Source organism: Bos indicus x Bos taurus, chromosome 8, assembly GCF_003369695.1.
Source record: "Bos indicus x Bos taurus breed Angus x Brahman F1 hybrid chromosome 8, Bos_hybrid_MaternalHap_v2.0, whole genome shotgun sequence".
Lineage (NCBI taxonomy): Eukaryota > Metazoa > Chordata > Mammalia > Artiodactyla > Bovidae > Bos > Bos indicus x Bos taurus.
In genome coordinates, this window is record NC_040083.1 from 61148240 (window position 1) to 61170723 (window position 22484).

A 22484-nucleotide genomic window follows, 5' to 3' on the forward strand; every position below is an offset into this window, starting at 1 on the left:
CAAGGAGAAGAAAACAGCTGATAAAGGAAAAGGTAGAGCTCCCCACCCAGCTAGGTTTTTACAGTTGTATTTTTAAACCAATCACCAGCTGCTAGATATTTGACCTCTCTTATTTCACTATTTTTGATGTTGTGAAATACAGTGCTAAATTCCTAGCTCTAATCATGAGATAATATTGAGTCCAACTTTTTAAAACGTTACAATGAAAGTCAACTACAGTGAGAATCTGGTGGACACAGTTAATACTGATATTGGAAGGAAAAATCTTTCTTCTACCTACGTGGGTCTGAATGATGGGGAGGCCTGCGAATTAATTAACTGACAGTAGAGAGAGTAACAGGAGAAAAGACCAAAGGTGGAAGCACTCAGTAACGAGTAACTTGCTGAAGGATAAAAGTTTGTATACCAACTTAACAGAAGGGAGAATTTAGAGCTTCCGAAGATAGAAGGTTGTGATGTGGGTCTTTCCACAATTTTGGAGGAATGTCCTGGTACCCATGGTCTGTGACTTTCCTGATTAGAGACCTCTGAGTTGGGGAAAGGGGCTGTGGCAGCTAGCTCATGAGACAGGCTTTAGTCAGATAAGGGAAGTTCAGATAAGATTTCTTTTTTGCACCTGCTGTTGGGTTTTTGGTCCCTTCAGAGATTTACAGTTTGATTATGTTCAAAGCATTTTCACATATCTCATCTGATTCACACATCTCATATGATTTTTTAGGTATACTATACAGGGAAAATACTGTTACTCCCATTTCACAGGTAAGGAAACTGAGATTAAGAGAGGTTAAGTGTTTTCAGAGCCACAGAAGTAGTAACAGAGTCAAGATGTTAAGGGATTTACATTTCTCAATATTCCTTTGTAGTTCAGTATCAGTATTAACGAATTGAATAATTATTGTCAATCAAGTGCTTTAAAGGTGTAAAGATTGAGTAACATGTTTTATTTGTTTTGTAGGAGAAGATGATGTGAACTGGTTCATCAGTGACAAAGACATTGAGGTAAAATCAAAGTTACGAATAATAGATTAATTTCCTTTGATTCATAGTTTCCTTTTACTTCATTGTGTTGACTTAATGAGCTTTTTAAACGTAGCAGCAATCCAAGTATCTTGTAAGAAAAAGTTTAATTTTAGTTTATGGGTGGTTGAATTTTTCAGAAGTATGGTTAAGCCTTGATTTTCTCCAGTCAGTTAATTGCCATAATGATTTAGTCCCCTATCCCTTTTGCTTCTTCTCTGCTATGATGGGTCCTCTCAGCCCATTTTGCCTGGTACCACTCAAGATCAACACCGGAAATAACTGCTTCTTCAGTGTAAGGAAATGGTTAGTCTATATTTAGGATGTGGCAGGTGTTTGTCTTTCTCAATTATTAGCCTTAATTGTGACAGATGGCTAGAGAAGAGAATAATTTTACAATTTGGTATAAGGAAAGTTTTAAGAGATAATTATATTGTGTCTCCTTTTGAGACCTACTTGGCTAATTCAGTAGAATAATAAGTGAAATATGAACTTTTTTTCAAAAATTAAACCAAACAAGATAAAAGCATGGTTGACATTTAGTTTTTCCTCTTTAGATAGTCCGTATCATATGTTTTGCTACTACTATCTTGCATGATATTGGATTTTGGCTAGAATATGGGACATCTAGAATTGGATCAGTGTAGGAAGAATAGATCTTAAAAGGACTCTAGGGGGAGGACAGTATCTTTTTCTCTCTTAGAAGTTAAAATCCAGTTTGTAGGGATTAACCCTGGGCTGTTCAAAAGAAGGAATGTATTTGGTGGCTCTGTGGTTTTATAACTTTGTAAAGGGCAAAATCATAAAAAATGCCAACCCCTAACTAAAAATTTAAGCAAGCTTCTCGTTCAGAAAAATGTGGTATACGTTCAGATATATGTCAGCAATATCTTTGACTCTGAGTGCCACTGTAATGTCTAAATGATGCATCAGTGCCCTTACTAGACCTGAACTATAAGCAGAGAAAGATAGAAAAGAAATGGACTCATGGAGAAGTGTAAAAGAATACAAGAGATGGGCAAACAAAAAGTAGAGTTGTCTTCATGGTACCCTCTAAAATTTTTCTAACTCCTTTAAGAACGTAAAGTTCCCTGTTGCTAGCTTCTAAATTGAACAGATTATGATTGTTAATTCTGTTGAACAGTGAAATAATTTTAATTTTTGATCTTTTTTTTCCTTAGGCACAGATAGGTAATAAAAGATCATCTGGAAGATGGACCCATCGATACTATACAGCCAACAAAAATGTTACCTGTAGAAATTGTGACAAATGTGGCCATTTGTCAAAAAACTGCCCCTTCCCACAAGTATGTGAAATAAATGTTTCTTTCCATATTGTTAAAATAGTAGGGTTAGAACCCTTAATACCTTCAAATTCAAATGTTATGTAATATATGGGTTACATTTCATGTTAAATGTTCTTGTAGGTCACAGCCTCGAGTAGTAGTAAAGGATAATAAATCTACAACCAGAATCAATTTCACTATCCCATTAGTAGTTGTACAACCTTAGGCAAATCATTTCACCTTTTGTGCTTCTCTTTTCTTTACTATAAAATGAGGAGGTTGGATCAGATTGATTCTTGAGACTCGTTTTTGGTTCTAAGTCTTCTGCTTTATGACACAGCTTGTTTCATTGTGGGATAATTTTCGTTGCTAGATTATAATTTTAGGCATTTATAAATGTTTATCGATGTAAATTATGTTCAACAGATACATTAGCCTTTGAAATAACACAGAACTCTTAGACATTTCTTGACACTTAGTGAGCCCTTAACAAATATTTCATCCCTTACCTACTCCTTCTTCCAAATGACCGTCTTCAGGTATTTGAGCTGGCTCTCTTGTTTCCTCTTTTACCTTTGTTTCTTCAGGCAAAGCAACCTCTTTCTGTATCTTTCTCCTAGACTTAGCTTCCAGATCCTCATCATGCTACTTTCCATCTTAGATACACTCGACTTTGTCGGTGTTCTACAAAGCAAGGCATAAGAATAGATGCCAGCTAATAGTATACATGTGGACTAAGCCTTTGTGGCAACCACAGAACACAGCTGGCTTTTGTTAAGACTCTGACTTAAGATCTTTTGTTTGATTTTACAGTTATGTTTGATTTGACCTTCATTGAGTTCCCAAATGGAAATAATTTTTTAAGCAATTATACTGAAAAATAAGTATTCTATTTGAGACTGAAGTATTTTGCTAAAGAGATTTTTTTTTGTTTGTTTGCCACATAGAAAGTCCGGCCCTGCTGCCTCTGTTCCGAGAGAGGACACCTCCAGTATGCCTGTCCGGCCCGCTTTTGCTTAGGCTGTTCTTTGCCTATGTCTTCCACTCACAGATGTCTTGAAAGAGCTTCCTGGAGAAAACGCTGTGACCGATGTGATATGATAGGCCACTATGCTGATGTGAGTATCTAGCAAATGACTAATTTGCCAGGCTTTGGGGGCATCATGCCAATTTGTAACCATCTGCCAGCCTACTTAAAAGAATGTTTCTCTGCTCTGTGTATAATAATAGTCAATCAATGTCCCTTTGGCCACAGATCATGTATATCAGTACTATAATATCTCAGGATAGGGATCCTACTGAATGGTTCATCCGGAAGCAGCATCAACAAAAACTGTAAACCTGTGCTAGCCTCTTTGGCATAATGTGTTTGCCAAAGTAAAGTTTCAAATTAAAGAGGTATGTAATAAAAAACATGTAAAATGTCTGCACCTATTCATAGTTAGATGAAATACATACATATAAATACTTAATAGTTGTGTACAAAGGTCTTTTGAAGCCTGCTTATTGATGGCTCTTGGTGATACAGTAGTCTCATGCAAGAAAGACAAGCCACCAACACTTTAAATCTGCTTATCTTAGATCTTTCGTTAGTTTTAAAAGACAGAAGTAACTTAGAAGATATTTCAGTTACTTGTAACACATTGAATTTTAGCACATTGTTATTTTAGATGTCATTTTGTGTCGTGTTATAAATGTTTGTGGGGTTCTAGTCACAGTTTCAACCAGAAGGGCTATAGAATTAAGTATGCCCTCACAAAAAGTAGGAACCTTTTCCTTTAACTTGTTCTTCCCGAAGACATGATACAAAGCACAAATATTTTTAAAATTTTGCATATATTGAATTATGCCTAGAGCCTTTTGCTTAAAACATTAATATGACTGTCTATTGGGATAAATGTTTGGTATATGTGTTTCTTATGTAAATATTATAATAGTTATTGATTATAGTTTCTAAAGGGCTTTTATAAACAAAAATAGGGTCACTGTCTGGTAAGTTAATTTTTTTCCAGTTAATTCTTTATGAATATGTCTCTGTATCAGTTCATAAAGGCTGTCTTTCTCATGGCTAACCTTTATTCTCTTTTTTTTTTTTTACCAGTTATCCAGCTATTTCTCTACCAATACATTTAGATTTTTTTAAGCAAACAGTACTGCTGTAAACATGTTTTTACCATGTTTTTATATCTCTTCATTCATGTAAGAGTATATTTCAGTAAGCTGTATTCTAAATGAAATTATATTATTAAAGGATATATATACATTTGTTGTTCAGTCACTAAGTCGTGTCCGACTCTTTGCGACCCCATGGACAGTAGCATGCCAGGCTTGTCTGTGCTCCAGTATCTCCTGGAGTTTGCTCATATTCATGTCCATTGAGTTGGTGATGCTATCTAACCATCTCATCCTCTGTCAGCCACTTTTCCTCTTACCTTCAATCTTTCCTAGCATCAGGGTCTTTTCCAATAAGTCAGCTCTTCACATCAGGTGACCAAAGTATTGGAGCTTTAGGAACAGTCCATCCAATGAATAGCCAGGGTTGATTTCCTTTAGGATTTACTGATTTGATCTCCTTGCTGTCCAAGGGATCCTCAAGAGTCTTCTCTAGCACTACAATTTGAAAGGATCAGTTCTTCAGTGCTCAACTTTCTTTATGGTCCAACTGTCACATCTGTACATGACTACTGGAAAAACCATAACTTTGACTATATGGACCCTTGTCAGCAAAGTGATGTGTCTAATTTTTAATATGCTGTCTAGGTTTGTCATAATTTTCCTTCCAAGGAGCAAACGTCTTCTAATTTCATGGCTGCAGTCACTATCTGCAGTGATTTTGGAACCCAATAAAATAAAAGCTCTTACTGCTTCTACTTTTTCCTCTTCTCTTTGCCACGAATTGATGGAACCAGATGCCATGATCTTTTTTTTCTTTTTTTGGGGGGGAGGGGTTTCAAGCCAGCTTTTTCACTCTCCTGTTTCACCCTCATCAAGAGGCTCTTTAGTTCCTCTTCACTTTTGGCCATCAGAGTATATATGCATAAATATTGCCAGATTACTCTTCTAAAAGATTGAACCAGTGTATCCATCTGCTAGCAGTGTCCTAAAGTACTCTCAACCATAGTTGTAATCAATCTTTAAATTTTTGGACATTCAGATAAGGAGAAAATTATATCTTACTGTTTCAATTTTTATTTCTTAGGCCCTAGTGAGGTTGAATATGAGTCTCAAGACAAAGTATTAAGATGGACATTGTCATTTCACTCCAAAGTAGTTTTAAACTTATTTTTCAATATTTACTAGCTCTTAAAAATAGTAAGTTTTAAGTTGTCTTAGATTTATTCTGTTATTCTCTGCATTAAGTTGTCAATGATAATTTCTTAGCAAGATTTTCTAGTTTGGCAGTTAGGTTTAAAAGCATATTTTTTAACTTCTTTCTTCCAAAGAGCTCTTAGAAACATGGTCTAACTTGTCTGTGAAAACAGAAGAGGCTCAGACATTGTCATGAGTAGTTTTTTTTTAATAGGAAAGCACAGTACAGAACAGTTAAGAATGGTTTGTTAAAGGTTATGTAGTTAGCTATGATTAAATCTGTAGCTCATTCTGCTTAGCTTCTTAATTTTGGCCTTTAATGTATGTTAAACTCCTTATCTAAAATGGCCTTGAGGATTAATAACCCCAGTTATTATACATTTTTAAGATAGGGTTAACTGTGGCTGGCTTCAGAGAAGCCATCACCTTTTACCCTAAATCTGCAAAGATCTGCCATTGTGTTTTGTTTTGTTTTTTTTAATTACATGGTGAAAGTTCTGGACATGAATCGATCTTTTCTCAGTCTGCCCACCTGGTATAGGATTCCCTTGGAGCCCCATCACAACTGAGCTTTACTGACTTTTTGTTTTTGTCTGCACTAGGTCTTCATTGCTGCATGCAGGCTTTCTCTAGTTGTGAAGCAGGGGGCTACTCTCTAGTTACAGTACTCAGGCTTCTCTTACTGTGGAACATAGGCTCGGCACACGACCTTCAGTAGTTGCAGCAACTTCAGCTCAGTAGTTGCGACTCGTGGATTCTAGACCTCAGGCTCCGTAGTTGTGGCTCACGGACTTAGTTGCTCTACGGCATGTGGTGTCTTTCTGGACCAAGGATTGAACCCATGTGCCCTACATTGGCAGGCAAATTCCTATCCACATTACCTCCAGGGAGGTCCTCCACTGACTTTTTCTGAAGAAACTTAGAAGTCCTTCCACTATCCCAGAAGCTCTTCTTGAGGATTCACTTGGAAGGAGTTTCTTTCTGGCCCCAGATTGGTGAAACTATTCAGCTAATCCCATACTTGCTTTAAATCTGTCTTGAAACCTGGCCCTCCACAGAAAATATTGTTTCCCCTGCAGCATTCTCAAATTCTTGCTGCTCATTCTTTCTTGACCCACATACCTCTGAATTAAGCTGATTAGGATCAAGCTCTTTCTCACTGGCCATTGTTGTTTGGTCACTAAGTCATGTCCGACTCTGTGTGACCCATGAATTGCAGCATGCTGGGCTTCCGTGTCCTTCACCATCTCCCGGAGTTTGCTCAAACTCATGTCCATTGAATCAGTGATTTTATTGAAACATCTCATCCTCTGCCACCCCCTTCTCTTGCCCTCATTTCCAAGCTTCAAGGTCTTTTACAATGAGTCACTGGCTGCTACTATTTCTAAATCAATTCTCCTCCCTCTTTGTGTATATATCTTTGACTTATTTAAGGCTAAGACTCTCTGACCATGATGTTCTTCAGCCTTCTTTGTCATTTTCATCTTCCCACCTACTGGAATTTATGAAGCCCTGGGTAACTGTAGATGCCCTAACCTCTTATAAATTAAGGAGATTAAGAAACTTCCATCTTTACTTTTTACACCCCTATTGCCACATCAGGATCTGTGTAATACCAGAGCACCAGTTAAATGTATAAAGACAATTATTAATGAAAACTCATGAGTAATATTCATATTCTTGCTATGACTCCTGAATTCTGCTTGGAAAGCTCTTCAGTTGAGTTCAGTCGCTGAGTCATATCCGACTCTTTGCGACCCCATGAATCGCAGTACACCAGGCCTCCCTGTCCATCACCAACTCCCGGAGTTCACTCAAACTCATATCCATCAAGTCAGTGATGCCATCCAGCCATCTCATCCTCTGTCATCCCCTTCTCCTCCTGCCCCCAATCCCTCCCAGCAGCAGAGTCTTTTCCAATGAGTCAACTCTTCGCATGAGGTGGCCAAAGTACTGGAGTTTCAGCTTTAGCATCATTCCTTCCAGAGAAATCCCAGGGCTGATCTCCTTCAGAATGGACTGATTGGATCTCCTTGCAGTCTAAGGGACTCTCGAGAGTCTTCTCCAACACCACAGTTCAAAAGCATCAATTCTTCGGCATTCAGCCTTCTTCACAGTCCAACTCTCACATCCATACATGACCACAGGAAAAACCATAGCCTTGACTAGACGAACCTTTGTTGGCAAAGTAATGTCTCTGCTTTTTAATATGCTGTCTAGGTTGGTCACAACTTTCCTTCCAAGGAGTAAGCATCTTTTAATTTCATGGCTGCAGTCACCATCTGCAGTGATTTTGGAAAAGCTCTTCACTTGTTAACTATTGTATAAAAGTAATGGTGTGAACTTCCAGAGTTTTCCAATGTAAAGGGTAGAAAGATGGCTCAAGGCCTTTATAAGTCAACCTACATTATTGGTACCTTCCAAAGGAAGAGAATCTGAAGTGTAAAAAGAATCTAAATTTTAAATCTACCAGAGTCTCTCTTTTTGCTGATAGCCTGTACATAAAAAGAGAATTTAAAACTGTCTGTATACATTGTAAAGTTAGGCTTTGCTGAAGGTCTGAAAGTTAAAATGATGCTGTAGTTCATGAAAGTACATGGAGAAGATTCACTTACTGACAGTCTAGATGTTGTCAGTTTAAGTCCTCAGAATATCCTCTCAAGTTTCTGTCTTAAACATGCAGATATTGTGGATATAATAAACACCTTTGATAATAAACTTATTTAAAATATCATTGGCTCAGACAGTAAAGAATCTGCTGCTGTGCGGGAGATCTGGTTCGATCCCTGTTTCAGGAAGATCCCCTGGAGAAGAGAATGGCTACCCACTCCAGTATTCTTATCTAGAGAATTCTATATATAGTATATATAGAGGAACCTGGTGGGCTATATTTACTCTATGGGGTTGCGAAGAGTCAGACACGACTGAGCAACTAACATTATAAAATAGATGAAAATATTTTCCAAATAAGAATCAGTTCAGTTCAGTCACTCAGTCGTGTCTGACTCTTTGCAACCCCATGGGCTGCAGCATGCCAGGCGTCCCTGTCCATCACCAACTCCCTGAGCTTACTCAAACTCATATCCATCGAGTTGGTGATGCTATCCAACCACCTCATCCTCTGTCATCCCCTTCTCTTCTGCGTTTAATCTTTCCCAGCATCAGGGTCTTTTCAAATGAGCCAGTTCTTTGCATCAGGTGGCCAAAGTATTGGAGTTTCAGCTTCAGCATCAGTCCTTCTAATGAATATTCAGAACTGATTTCCTTGTAATAGTTTGATATATGCATTCAGTTAAATATGTGGTTCTGCTGACACCTGACTGTTTAACTGACTTTATTGAGAATAAGGAAAATCAGGTTAGATATAGTTGTTATTCTCACTTTTCACAGCATTTCAATATTTAAGCATAATGTTGAAGAAAGGAGTCATGGCTGGGATTGATTGTTTTGCTTAATTAAAAAAAAAGGTTGAATAAGCTTATAAAATGCTTATTTACCTGGGAGACAACACCTCATCTAGGAAGTTAAGTAGATTTCTGTGCTTAGAGGTCTCTTATTCTCTTGATGGGTGTTTGAAAAACTCATGATAATGTGAGTGAAAATTCATGTGTATTCATTGTTCAAGGAGTAAATCCCAGAATTAGTCATTAATAATTCTTTGGAACTGTTCCCAAACCACCTAATAAATGAATATGTAAACTTTTGTGGTTAAAATTATGTTTAACCTTATGGAAATAACCTTAGCAGGGAAAAAGTTCCACACTTAACTGAAGGAGTATAATTTAGCACAAAGTCTGAAGAAGAGACCAATCCTTATTTTGAAGTTCAACTGAATGGTATGCTTTCTAGTCATATCTGACTAACCGGATGAATTCCCCCAGCCTCCCCAAGTCTCCCTATAGCACATGCCTCATGGATTAGTATTAGTCACTTTCAGTAGAACTAGCAGATTGAGAGCAGGTTTCTGTATTTTTCATGAAAGATTTAAGAATAAGTTTGTAGAGGATAGAAATGGTTCCTTTTCCAGACCCCCTGGCTTCCACCAAAAGAGGAGAAAGATTGTCCTTGTACAGTCTCTAAAGCAAACAACTCTAAAAATGAAAAGATAAATAAACTTTATTATTTTATTGAGAATTTTGTGGGACTTAGGAATTTAATCTTCAGTGCAGTCACACTGAGAAGACATGAGTCTTTGATAAATAAAGCCAGCAGGCCCCTGGGAATTTTGTTAAATATCTAACTCATTCTAGTTCTCACTTTGCAGTTAAATTTAAATTTTAAATCCAATAATAAGGACAAATTCTGGAGCTTAGTTATCTAAGCTATGAGTTTGGAAAATGAAATTAAGGAAGTCAGATCTTCATTAACACTTGGTAGCTAAAAGTTTTATTTATTAAGCATTACAGCTAAGGTCAACTCCCCTGAACTTGATAAATCCCATACAACTTTTTGATTGGGTCTGGTCATCTTCCTTAAATAGTACACAGTGAAAGAAAATACAGCAACTGGAAAAGATTTTCAACCTCTGAAAGTATTCAGAGTCTTAATTATGGACATCATCTTTGTTAGTTTACTCATCTTTGAAAAAACAGCAGTCTTCTGATGCATAAACATGGATGTCTTGCCATTTGTTTGTGTCCTCTTATTTTTTTCAGAAAAATTCGTTTTCACTGTACAGATTTTTCACTTCCTTGGCTCAGTTTATTATTAACTATTTTATTATTTTGGAAGCTGTTATGAATGAGACATCTCTCTTCACTTCTTTTTTAGATACTTCATCATTAGTATGAAGGAATGCCAGTAATTTCTATAAGTTGATTTTGTAACCTACCACTTAATTAGTTGCCACTAACCAACTAATCATTGATTAGTTCCAAGAGTTTTTTTTTTTTTACTAATTCTTTAAGATTTTCTTTATATAAGATCATATTGTCAGCAAATAATGACAGTTTTTCTCCTTTCTTTCCAATTTGAATGCCTGTTATTTCTTTGTCTTGCCTAATTGCTCTAGCTAGGACTTCCAGTACAGTCAGCTCTCCATATCCATGGGTTTCACATACAGGGATACTAAGGGCCAACTGTATTTATTGAACTATACCATTTTATACAAGGGACTTCAGCTTCCAAGGATTTTAGTATCCACAGGAGCTCCTGGAACCAGTCCCCCGCAGATAACTGACAACTATCTGTGACAACTGAATAGGGGTGGTGAGAGTGGGCAACTTTGTCTGGTAGCTGATCTTAGAAGAAACCCTTTCAGTTTTTCTTCAATGATTATAATGTTAACGGTGGGTTTATCATATATGATCTTTATTATGTTATTTTGAGGTATGTAATGAATTATACTTACTGATTTACATATGTTAAAATATTCTTGCATCCAGGTATATATACATTGCACTTGGCCATGGTGATAATCCTTTTAATGTGTTCTTGAATTTGGTTTGCTCATATTATATGATACACCTCACAACTGTTAGAATGGCCATCAAGAATTCAAGTGCTTGTGAAGATGTGGTGAAAAGGCAGCCCCTTACATACTGTTGGTGAGAATGTAAATTAATTTAGCCTCTATGGAAAACAATACAGAAATTCCTCGAAAAATTAAAACTAAAGCTATCATATGATCCAGCAGTTCCACTTCTGAGTATATGCCCAAAAGAAATGGAATCAGGGCTTTGACAAGATAGCACATCCATGTTTACAGCAGAATCATTCACAATAGGCCAGGGTATGGAAACAGCCCAAATGTCGATCAGTGGATGAGTGGATAAAAAAGATACAAGATATATATGCAGTGGGATATTATTCAGCCACATGAGAAAGAAAGATATCCTGCCATTTGTGACAGCAAGGATACACGTTGAGCATTATGATAAGCAAGATAAGTCAGACAAAGACAACTATTACATAATATCACTTAAATGTGGAATCTGAAAATAAAAGTAAAACCTATTAAAAGAAAAAAGAATAGTAAAATGGTATTTACCAGGGGATAGAAGTGGGGGTATAATATAGATGGTATTTAAGGGTACAAACTTGAAACTAGCAGTAAATAAGCACAGTATAATGAATATAATCTATAATACTGTACAGTAATGATGTAGCATGATAAATATTACTTCCTTGACAGTCATATTACAGTATATAAAAGTATCAAAGTAGCAAGGCCATGTACCTTAAATTTACACATTGTAACATTTCAGTTCAGTTCGGTTCAGTTGCTCAGTCACGTCTGACTCTTTGCAACCCCATGGACCACAGCATGCCAGGCCTCCCTGTCTATCACCAACTCCTGGAGTTTACCCAACTCATGTCCATTGACTTGGTGATGCCATCCAACCATTTCATCCTCTATCGTCCCCTTCTCCTCCTGCCCTCAATCTTTCCCAGCATCAGGGTCTTTTCCAATGAGTCAGTTCTTCGCATCAGGTGGCCAAAGATTTGGAGTTTCAACTTCAACATCAGTCCTTCCAGTGAACACTCAGGACTGATCTCCTTAAGGATGGACTGGTTGGACCTCCTTGCAGTCCAAGAAACTCTCAAGATTCTTCTCCAACACCACAGTTCAAAAGCATCAATTCTTCTGTGCTCAGCTTCCTTTATAGTCCAACTCTCACATCCATACATGACCACTGGAAAAACCATAGCCTTGACTAGACAGACCTTTGTTGGCAAAGTAATGTCTCTGCTTTTTAATATGCTGTCTAGATTGGTCATAACTTTCCTTCCAAGGAGCAAGCATCTTTTAATTTCATGGCTGCAGTCACCATCTGCAGTGATTCTGGAGTGCAAAAAAATAAAGTCAACCACTGTTTGCACTGTTTCCCCATCTATTTGCCATGAAGTGATGGGACCAGATGCCATGATCTTCATTTTCTGAATGTTGAGCTTAAGCCAATTTTTCACTCTCCTCTTTCACTTTAATCAAGAGGCTCTTTAGTTTTTCTTCACTTTCTGCCGTAAGAGTGGTGTCATCATCATATCTGAGGTTATTGATATTTCTCCCAGCAATCTTGATTCCAGCTTGTGCTTCATCCAGCCCAGCGTTTCTCATGGTATACTCTGCATATAAGTTAAATGATCAGGGTGACATATACAGCCTTGACATACTCCTTTCCCAATTTGGAACCAGTCTGTTCCATGTCCAGTTCTAACTGTTGCTTCCTGACCTGCATGTAGGTTTCTCAAGAGGCAGGTCAGGTGGTTTGGTATTCCTGTCTCTCTTAGAATATTCCACAGTTTATCGTGATCAAAGGCTTTGGCATAGTCAATAAAGCAGAAAGAGATGTTTTTCTGGAACTCTCTTGCTTTTTTGATGATCCAGTGGATGTTGGGAATTTGATCTCTGGTTCCTCTGCCTTTTCTAAATCCAGCTTGAACATCTGGAAGTTCACGGTTCACGTATTGCTGAAGCCTGGCTTGGAGAATTTTAAGCAGTACTTTACTAGCATGTGAGATGAGTGCAATTGTGTGGTAGTTTGAGCATTCTTTGGCATTGCCTTTCTTTGGGATTGGAATGAAAACTGACCTTTTCCAGTCCTGTGGCCACTGCTGAGTTTTCCAAATTTGCTGGCATATTGAGTGCAGCACTTTCACAGCATCATCTTTTAAGATTTGAAATAGCTCAACTGAAATTTCCTCACCTCCACTAGCTTTGTTCGTACTGATGCTTCCTACGGCCCACTTGACTTCACATTCCACCATGTCTGGCTCTAGGTGAGTGATCACACCATCGTGATTATTTGGGTCATGAAGATCTTTTTTGTACAGTTCTTCTGTGTATTCTTGCCACCTCTTCTTAATATCTTCTGCTTCTATTAGGTCCCTACCATTTCTGTCCTTTATTGAGCCCATCTTTGCATGAAATATTCCCTTGGTATCTCTAATTATCTTGAAGAGATCTCTAGTCTTTGCTATTCTATTGTTTTCCTCTATTTCTTTGCATTGATCGCTGAGGAAGGCTCTCCTTGCTATTCTTTGGAACTCTGCTTTCAAATGGGTATATCTTTCCTTTTCTCCTTTGCTTTTTGCTTCCCTTCTTTTCACAGCTATTTGTAAGGCCTCCTCAGACAGCCATTTTGCATTTTTTGCATTTCTTTTTCTTGATTCCTGTCTCCTGTACAATGTCATAAACCTCCATCCATAGTTCATCAGGCACTCTGTCTATCAGATCTAGTCCCTTAAATCTATTTCTCACTTCCACTGTATAGTCATAAGGGATTTGATTTAGGTCATACTTGAATGGTCTAGTGGTTTTCTCCACTTTCTTCAATTTCAGTCTGAATTTGGCAATAAGAAGTTCATGGTCTGAGCCACAGTCAGCCCCCAGTCTTGTTTTTGCTGACTGTATAGAGCTTCTCCATCTTTGGCTGCAAAGAATATGATCAATCTGATTTCAGTGTCGACCATCTGGTGATGTCCGTGTGTAGAGTCTTCTCTTGTGTTGTTGGAAGAGGGTGTTTGCTATGACCAGTGTGTTCTCTTGGCAGAACTCTATTAGCCTTTGCCCTGCTTCATTCTGTACTCCAAGGCCAAATTGGCCTGTTACTCCAGGTGTTTCTTGACTTCCTACTTTTGCATTCCAGTCCCCTATAATGAAAAGGACATCTTTTTTGGGTGTTAGTTCTAGAAGGTCTTGTAGTTCATAGAACTGTTCAACTTCAGCTTCTTCACTGTTACTGGTCAGGGCATAGACTTCATTACCGTGATATTGAATGGTTTACCTTGGAAACGAACAGAGATCATTCTGTCGTTTTTGAGATTGCATCCAAGTATTGCATTTCGGACTCTCTTGTTGACTATGATGGCTACTCCATTTCTTCTAAGGGATTCCTGTCCACAGTAGTAGATATAATGGTCATCTGAGTTAAATTCATGCATTCCAGTCCATCTTAGTTCACTGATTCCTAGAATGTCGATGTTCACTCTTGTCATCTCCTGTTTGACCACTTCCAATTTGCCTTGATTCATGGACCTAACATTCCAGGTTCCTATGCAATATTGCTCTTTACAGCATCAGACCTTGCTTCTATCACCAGTCCCATCCACAACTGGGTGTTGTTTTTGCTTTTGCTCCATTCCTTCATTCTTTCTGGAGTTATTTCTCCACTGATCTCCAGTAGCATATTGGGCACCTACTGACCTGGGGAGTTCATCTTTCAGTGTCCTATCTTTTTGCCTTTTCATACTGTTCATGGGATTCTCAAGGCAAGCACACTGAAGTGGTTTGCCATTCCCTTCTCCAGTGGACCACATTCTGTCAGACCTCTCCACCATGACCCATCCGTCTTGGGTGGCCCCACACGGCATGGCTTAGTTTCACTGAGTTAGACAAGGCTGTGGTCCATGTGATCAGATTCTCCTATTGTCTGCGATTGTGGTTTCAGTCTGTCTGCTCTCTGATGTCCTCTCTCAGTGCCTACCGTCTTGGATTTCTCTTACCTTGGACGTGGGGTATCTCTTCACGGCTGCTCCAGCAAAATGCAGCCACCGCTCCTTACCTCGAACGTGGGGTAGCTCCTCTTGGCTGCCAGCGCCCCCAGCCTTGGGCCTGGGGTTGTCAACCAATCTAATGATCATTTCCTTGATTAAAAAATAATACAAACAGTAAGCTATTTAAGAAGTTCAAGAAATAAGTAAATTATATAATAAAATATGATGAGCTAATCAAGCTTTCAGTAATATAATATAAAGTAATTATGTCTGTGCTGCTGCTGCTGCTAAGTCACTTCAGTCGTGTCCGACTCTGTGTGACCCCATAGACGACAGCCCACCAGGCTCCGCCTTCCCTGGGATTCTCCAAGCAAGAACACTGGAGTGGGTTGCCATTTCCTTCTCCAATGCATGAAAGTGAAAAGTGAAAGTGAAGTCGCTCAGTCGTGTCTGACCCTCAGTGACCCCATGGACTGCAGCCTACCAGGCTCCTCCGTCCATGAGATTTTCCAGGCAAGAGTACTGGAGTGGAATTATGTCTGTAGTTACAGATATTCAGGGAAAAGTACATACTCTAAGAATACTAATCATTCTAGGGTGGCTAACACTAATCATAGTAGGGGAATTTCAAATATATAGGAAGACCTGACTCAATCTTCAAATAAATTATGTTGTTGAATATTATTTTACACTTTTATTGTTTTTCATTTTAGGCAGGAGTCAGTAATGAAGTAAATGATACTGTCTTAATATTAAATGTTTTTCTCTTACCCACCTCATCACCGCTTCTACCTCTCTTGTTTTACATGGTTTAGGGATGCTTAAACAGAACTCAATATAGTTGTAAGAATCTAGGACAATAAGAATGGTCTTTTAATGGAGTAGATAAAGATTATCAGTGTAATAAAACACCCCTACTTTGCAGATCCATATAACTCCTTCCCTCTTCCTCACAAACAAACTGAACATCTGATTGAGAAAACTAAAACTTGATAAGATCTAAACTTTTCCATAAATAAACTGATCAGAGACCTGTGCAATCCTTGGCAGATACTACCTTAGTTCCCACCATTGGCAAGATTCACATAAACCTTTTTTTTTTTTAAGATGAAGCAATAGAAAATAATTACAGGCATATATGAAGAATTGGTAAATTAAAAATGGAATCAGAAATAAACTCACTAAACAAAATAGTAGGAAACTGAGAGAATCCTAACTCATTCTTTACAGTGTGGATACAGAAGATAGAGGAAGAGCAATGCAAAGCAAAATGATCAAAGGAAATTCTGATCAAAAGAGCACACAGTCAATATGGGGGAGAAAAAAAGCCCACATCTAGACGTATCCTAGTGAAATTTCTGAATATCAAACAAACAAAAATCGTGGAAACAAAAAACACATTACACAAACACACATAACAATCAAGTTTGCATCAGACTTCTCTTATGCAATACGAAACACCAGGAAGCAGTAGAGAAATCTCTGGAAGCTAGAGCATTCTGGGAAAAATAGATGATACAGCCAAGCTATTGTGCATTTGTAAATTTATTGAAAAAGTCAGAGAATAAGCAGCAATGAACAGTGAAATCAGGAAAGTATACAGTATATGTCTGAATACTTCCTCTTAATCTGCTTTTAAACTTAATACTAATTTTAGAAAAAAAACTTTAAATTTAAAATCCATAATAATATGGATCATAGCAATTCCAATAAAATTAAAGTTTAACTAAAAGAAGAAAAAATAGGCCATATAACTTTTAGGTTACTAATTTTAAAATAAGGCAAAGGAAACTTAAGATAGCAAATGAAAGGGGGAAATAGAAATAATAAGAATGTGTAAGAAGTTTGAGAATCAAAATAGGACCAAATATATCGATTATCACAATAAATGAATGTGTTAAATGCTCTTACTAGAAACAAAGACACCAATATCAAAAGCCATAAATGAAATAAAAAATAGACTTAACTTTAAAAAAGCATTTTATCCAAAGAGACCATTAATGAAGCTGAATAGCAAACCACAACTTGAAAAAGATTATTATAAAATATATGATGGAATAATTACCTATAATATAAAAAACTCTTACAGATTAGTAGGAAAAAATGCCTTAATAATGGTACTCAATGTTAGGTTGTGCTAGAAAAGTACATTTAAATAACTTTTTTGGAGTTAAGTGATAGATGTTTGCAAATATACAGCTACAAGAATGTTCATCTCAGCATGCTAAGTTGCTTAGTCATGTCCGACTCTGCAACCCTATGGACTGCAGCCTGCCAGGCTCCTCTGTCCATGGGATTCACCAGGCAAGAATACCAGAGTGGGTTGCCATGCCCTTCTCCAGGGGATCTTCTTGACCCAGGGGTAAAACCCACATTTCTTATGTCTACGTGCATTGGCAGGTGGGTTCTTTACCATTAGAGCCTGGGTTGTTTGTAATAATGAAAATTAGAAACAACTCAAATATTTAAGTTTGAATTGAAGTATTCCAAACTGCTTACTGTAGTTACATCAAGAATTATAGGTGAAGGTTTTTCAAATTTCTATTGATCTTTATTTTCTGTTTTTATAATGAGCATATATTCATTTTATAGTTTTCTTGTTGTTAAGTCGCTGAGGCATTCCCAACTCTTTGTGACCACATGGACTGCAGCATACCAGGCTTCCTTGTCCTTAGCTATCTCCCAGAGTTTGTTCAAATTCATATCCATTGAGTAGGTGATGCTATCTAACGATTCATCCTCTGATGCCCCCTTCTCTTTTGCCTTCAGTCTTTCCCAGCATCAGGGTCTTTTCCAATGAGTCAGCTCTTTCATATCAGGTGGCCAAAGTATGAGAGCTTCATCATTAGTCCTTCCAGTCGATATTCAGGTTTGATTTCCTTTAGGATTGACTGGTTTGATCTCCTTGCAGTCCAAGAGATTCTCAAGAGTCTTCTCCAACACCACAGTTCTAAAGCATCAATTCTTTGGCACTCAGCTTTCTTTATAGTCCAGCTCTCACATCCATACATGACTACTGGAAAAACCATAGCTTTGACTAGACAGACCTTTGTTGACAAAGTGATTTCTCTGCTTTTTAATATGCTGTCTAGGTTTTCATAGCTTTCCTTCCAAGGAGCAAGCATCTTTTTAAAAAAATTTCATGGCTGCAGTCACTTTCTGCAGTGATTTTGGAACCCAGGAAAATAAAATCCATCACTGCTGTCACTTTCCCCCTTCCATTTGCCATGAAGTGATAGGATTGGATGCCATGATCCTAGTTTTTTTTAATGTTGTATTTCAAGCCAGCTTTTTCACTATCTTCTTTCACCCTTATCAAGAGGGTCTTTAGTTCCTCTTCACTGTCTATCATTAGAGTAGTATCTTCTACATAACTGAGGTTGTTTATATTTCTCCCAGCAATCTTGATTCCAGCTTTTGATTCATCCAGTCCAGCATTTCACATGATGTACTCTGCATATAACTTAAATAAGCAAGGTGACAATATACAGCCTTGTCATACTCCTTTCCCAATTTTGAACCAGTTGCTCCATGTCCAGTTCTAACTGTTGCTTCTTGACCCATATATAGGTTTCTACCTTGAAATTTAATGTGCACTATTCTATTGCCTCTTATAAACATTTTAGGAATAATATGGCAAGTAATCTTAAGTATGGTAAGTAAGCCAATCTAGTCATCCTTTTTTTCCTTTACTAATAAATTTACTTTTGTTTTGATGTTCAGTTTATGAATATGTATAGATTCATGTAAACACCACCACAACTAGGATACGAAACAGTTTTACCACCCTGAAAAACTTCCTCATTTATAGTCACACCCACCCCTCATCCTTAAATTCTGGCAACCATTAATCTGTTCTCTATTACTATAGCTTTATCTTTTTGAGAATTTCATGTAAATGGAATTATACCATTGTAAACTTTGGAGACCAGCTTCTTTCACATAATATTTGAAGACTCATATGAGTTACTGTATGTATCAGTAGTTTGTTCCTCAGTAATATTCAGTTTTATGGATGTATTGTAGTTTGCTTCTCCACTGAGGAACATTTGGATTATTTATAGTTATTGATTATCACATATAAAGCTGCAGGGAGCATTTGTGTACAGTCTTTGTGTGAACATGGTTTTCAGTTCTCTGGAGTAAATTTCCAAATGGAGATTGCAGATCGTATGATAAGTGTATACTTAACTTTATAAGAAACAGCTGTATTATTTTCCAGAGTGTCTGTACAATTTTGCATTCCCACCAGAAAAATGAGACTCTCAGCAAAATGAGAGTTCTAATTGCTCTCTATCCTCACCAGCATCTGTTATTGTTAGTATTTTTTATTTTGGCCCTTTAATGGTTGGATAGTATTTATCTCACTGTGGTTTTAGTTTGCATTTACTTAATGGCTAATAGTATTGAATATCCTTTCATATGCTTGTTTGTCATCCATATATCATCTTTGATGAAGTGTCCAGATCCTTTTTCGACTTTTAATTAGAATTTTGAGATTTTTTTCCCAATATCTAGTTGTGTCTTTCACTGGAAATGTGATATCTGTAAAGTTTCTCCTAGTTTATGGCTTGTTTTTAATTCTCTTGACAGTTTTTTGGTTTTTTGTTTTTGTTTCTTGTTGTTTTGGCAGAGAAGAAGTTTTTAAATCTGGTGAAATCCAATTTATAAGTCTTTTCTTTTATGGGTCAGGCTTTTTGCACCATTTTCAAGAACTTGTTACCCAGCTGCAGTTAAAAAAGTGTTCTCTTTTGTATTCTTTAAGACATTTTATAGTTTCATGTTTTATATTCCAATCTGATGCATTTTGAGTTCATGTTTGCATAGTGTGAGGTTTAGAGCAAGGCTAATTTTTTTACATATGGGTAAAGCTCAACATTCAGAAAACTAAGATCATGGATCTGGTCCCATCACTTCATGGGAAATAGATGGGAAAACAGAGGAAACAGTGTCAGACTTTATTTTTTGGGGCTCCAAAATCACTGCAGATGGTGATTGCAGCCATGAAATTAGAAGACGCTTACTCCTTTGAAGGAAAGTTATGACCAACCTAGATAGCATATTGAAAAGCAGAGACATTACTTTGCCAACAAAGGTCCCTCTAGTCAAGGCTATGGTTTTCCCTGTGGTCATGTATGGATGTGAGAGTTGGACTGTGAAGAAGGCTGAGTGCCGAAGAATTGATGCTTTGGAACTGTGGTGTTGGAGAAGACTCTTAGAGTCCCTTGGACTGCAAGGAGATCCAGTCAGTCCATTCTGAAGGAGATCAGCCCTGGGATTTCTTTGGAAGGAATGATGCTAAAGCTGAAACTTCAGTACTTTGGCCACCTCATGCGAGGAATTGACTCATTGGAAGAGACTCTGCTGCTGGGAGGGATTGGGGGCAGGAGGAGAAGGGGATGACAGAGGATGAGATGGCTGGATGGCATCACCGACTCGATGGACATGAGTTTGAGTGAACTCCAGGAGTTGGTGATGGACAGGGAGGCCTGGCGTGCTGCGATTCATGGGGTCACAAAGAGTCGGACACGACTGAGCAACTGAACTGAACTGAACTGAATCACTTGTTCCCTATTTTTTGAATAGACTGTCTTTTTTCCATTGAATTGCTGTTGTATCTTTTTCGAAGATTCAGTGATCACATTCGTGTGAATTGATTTCTGTACTCTGAACTCTGTTGTGTTGCACTTATTAGGTATCTGTCCCATCACCAATACCACACTGTCCTGATTTCTCTATCTTTATAGTAAGTGTTAAAAGTCATATAATTAGATTCTTTAAACTTTGTTCTTTTATGAAATTGCTGTAGCTATTATAGTTCTTTTCCCTTTCCATTTAATTGTACAGTGAGTTGTCTGTACTTAGAAAAAAATCTTGATGAGACTTTGGTCAATATTGTGTTCAATCTGTAAATCACTGTGAGGAGAATTGAGTCCACTATTTTGAGTCTTCCAATCCATGAACATGGTATATATACCTTACCATTTATTTAGATCTTCTACAGTTTCTCTTGTCAGAGTTTTGTAGTTTTCCATATGCACAAATCCCCTCATATTTAGGTTTATACCTAAATATTTCATCTTCTTGTAAATGGCATTGTTTTTTTTATTTTGGTTTTAATTGTTATTGCTTGTATATAGAAAAAAAATTGGATTGAAATATTCTGAAATGTTTGCAGTTATCTCAGGTGGTAATATTATAGGTGGCTTTTATTTTTGTTGATCTGTATTTTCTATTCTTAGAGTGAATATACATTACTTTTATGTTTAATATTATTCTTTTATTTTAAAAAATTTTTCTAGGGGCTGAAACTAGTAAAGCTTCAGAAAACACTTTTGAACCTAAAGGGGATTACTTGTATACTTGACATGTCCTGGATGCTATAAGATTCTTGGAAGAAGATGAAAAGGAAATTTTCCTAGGAAATTTCTGTGAGAATCAGAGAACTAGAACTGAATGACAGGGCATAATTATAAATCAAGAGTATAATGTGGTTGACTAAAGATGAATTAGGATTATTTCAGTAGTTTTAAACAATTAAACAGGTATTTCTTTGTAGCTGTTATCTGTGATGGACTTTGTGCAGTTGGTTTATAAGGAAAATTCTAAATTTTCATTTTAAAATCATTTTACCTTTAGTTTATCTCTTATTAATCTATTTTAAAACTTTTGGTGCCTACTAATGAGCTTAAGGAAACGGTGGTATAGCACCTTTGAGAACTAGTTTACAGTTATTCAGAACACAAGCACCAATACCAAAGGGGTAATGAAATCAGCTTTTAGCAGTTATAATTAAAAGATATCGTCAACATAGAGTTTTAATTGTTTTTCAGGGGATTTTTTTTTTATTTGTTTAAAAATGGGAGATCTCGGTTTGCCGAAAGTTACAGAGTTAAAATGCTAGAGAGCAAGAAATAAAACTTCTGTCTTATCTTGTGTATGTGGATTATAGGCTGGATAGGTTACCAAAATAATAGGGATCTCTAAAGTTTCTCCTTCCTGATACCCACTTTCCTCGCCTTCAGGTGTTAGATCTCTGGTTACTATAACAAAGAAAGGCAAGAGGGAAAGGCTGGTGAGGAAGCTGGCATTGTTATTATTGTTTAAACATTGTTGAAGAGAGGAATCAAGTAAGCTTGAGTAACCTGAAGAAAGTATGTCAGCTTTGAGACTGATGTAGAGGAGTACTTTTGTTTTATACCACTGATCAAAATATTTTAAGGTTTTTTAATTCCATAGTTTATAAAGTACAAGATCAGCTTTATCTGATCAAATATTCTTTTCAAACAACTAAAAACATTACTGAGGAGACCTCAGTTGAATATAAAAATAAGTACTTGCTCATAGTAAATGGTCATTGATGTTTCAGGATTTTTTTTTTCTATAAAGGTCACAAGCAGCTAAATCCTAACAAAATCTGCATTTTTTATTTGTCCT

At 37.1% G+C, this 22484-nt stretch overlaps 1 protein-coding gene across 2 annotated transcripts in view; it reads left to right on the forward strand.

Annotated features, from left to right (window-relative positions):
* Positions 1-22484, forward strand: part of ZCCHC7 (zinc finger CCHC-type containing 7) — a 257789-nt gene that overhangs the window by 196063 nt on the left and 39242 nt on the right. For both annotated transcript variants that reach the window (XM_027549673.1, XM_027549674.1), the window contains exons 3-5: positions 956-999; positions 2199-2324; positions 3251-3421. In XM_027549673.1, coding sequence (XP_027405474.1) covers positions 956-999; positions 2199-2324; positions 3251-3421 — 341 coding nt within the window. The remainder of the gene's footprint in view (positions 1-955; positions 1000-2198; positions 2325-3250; positions 3422-22484) is intronic.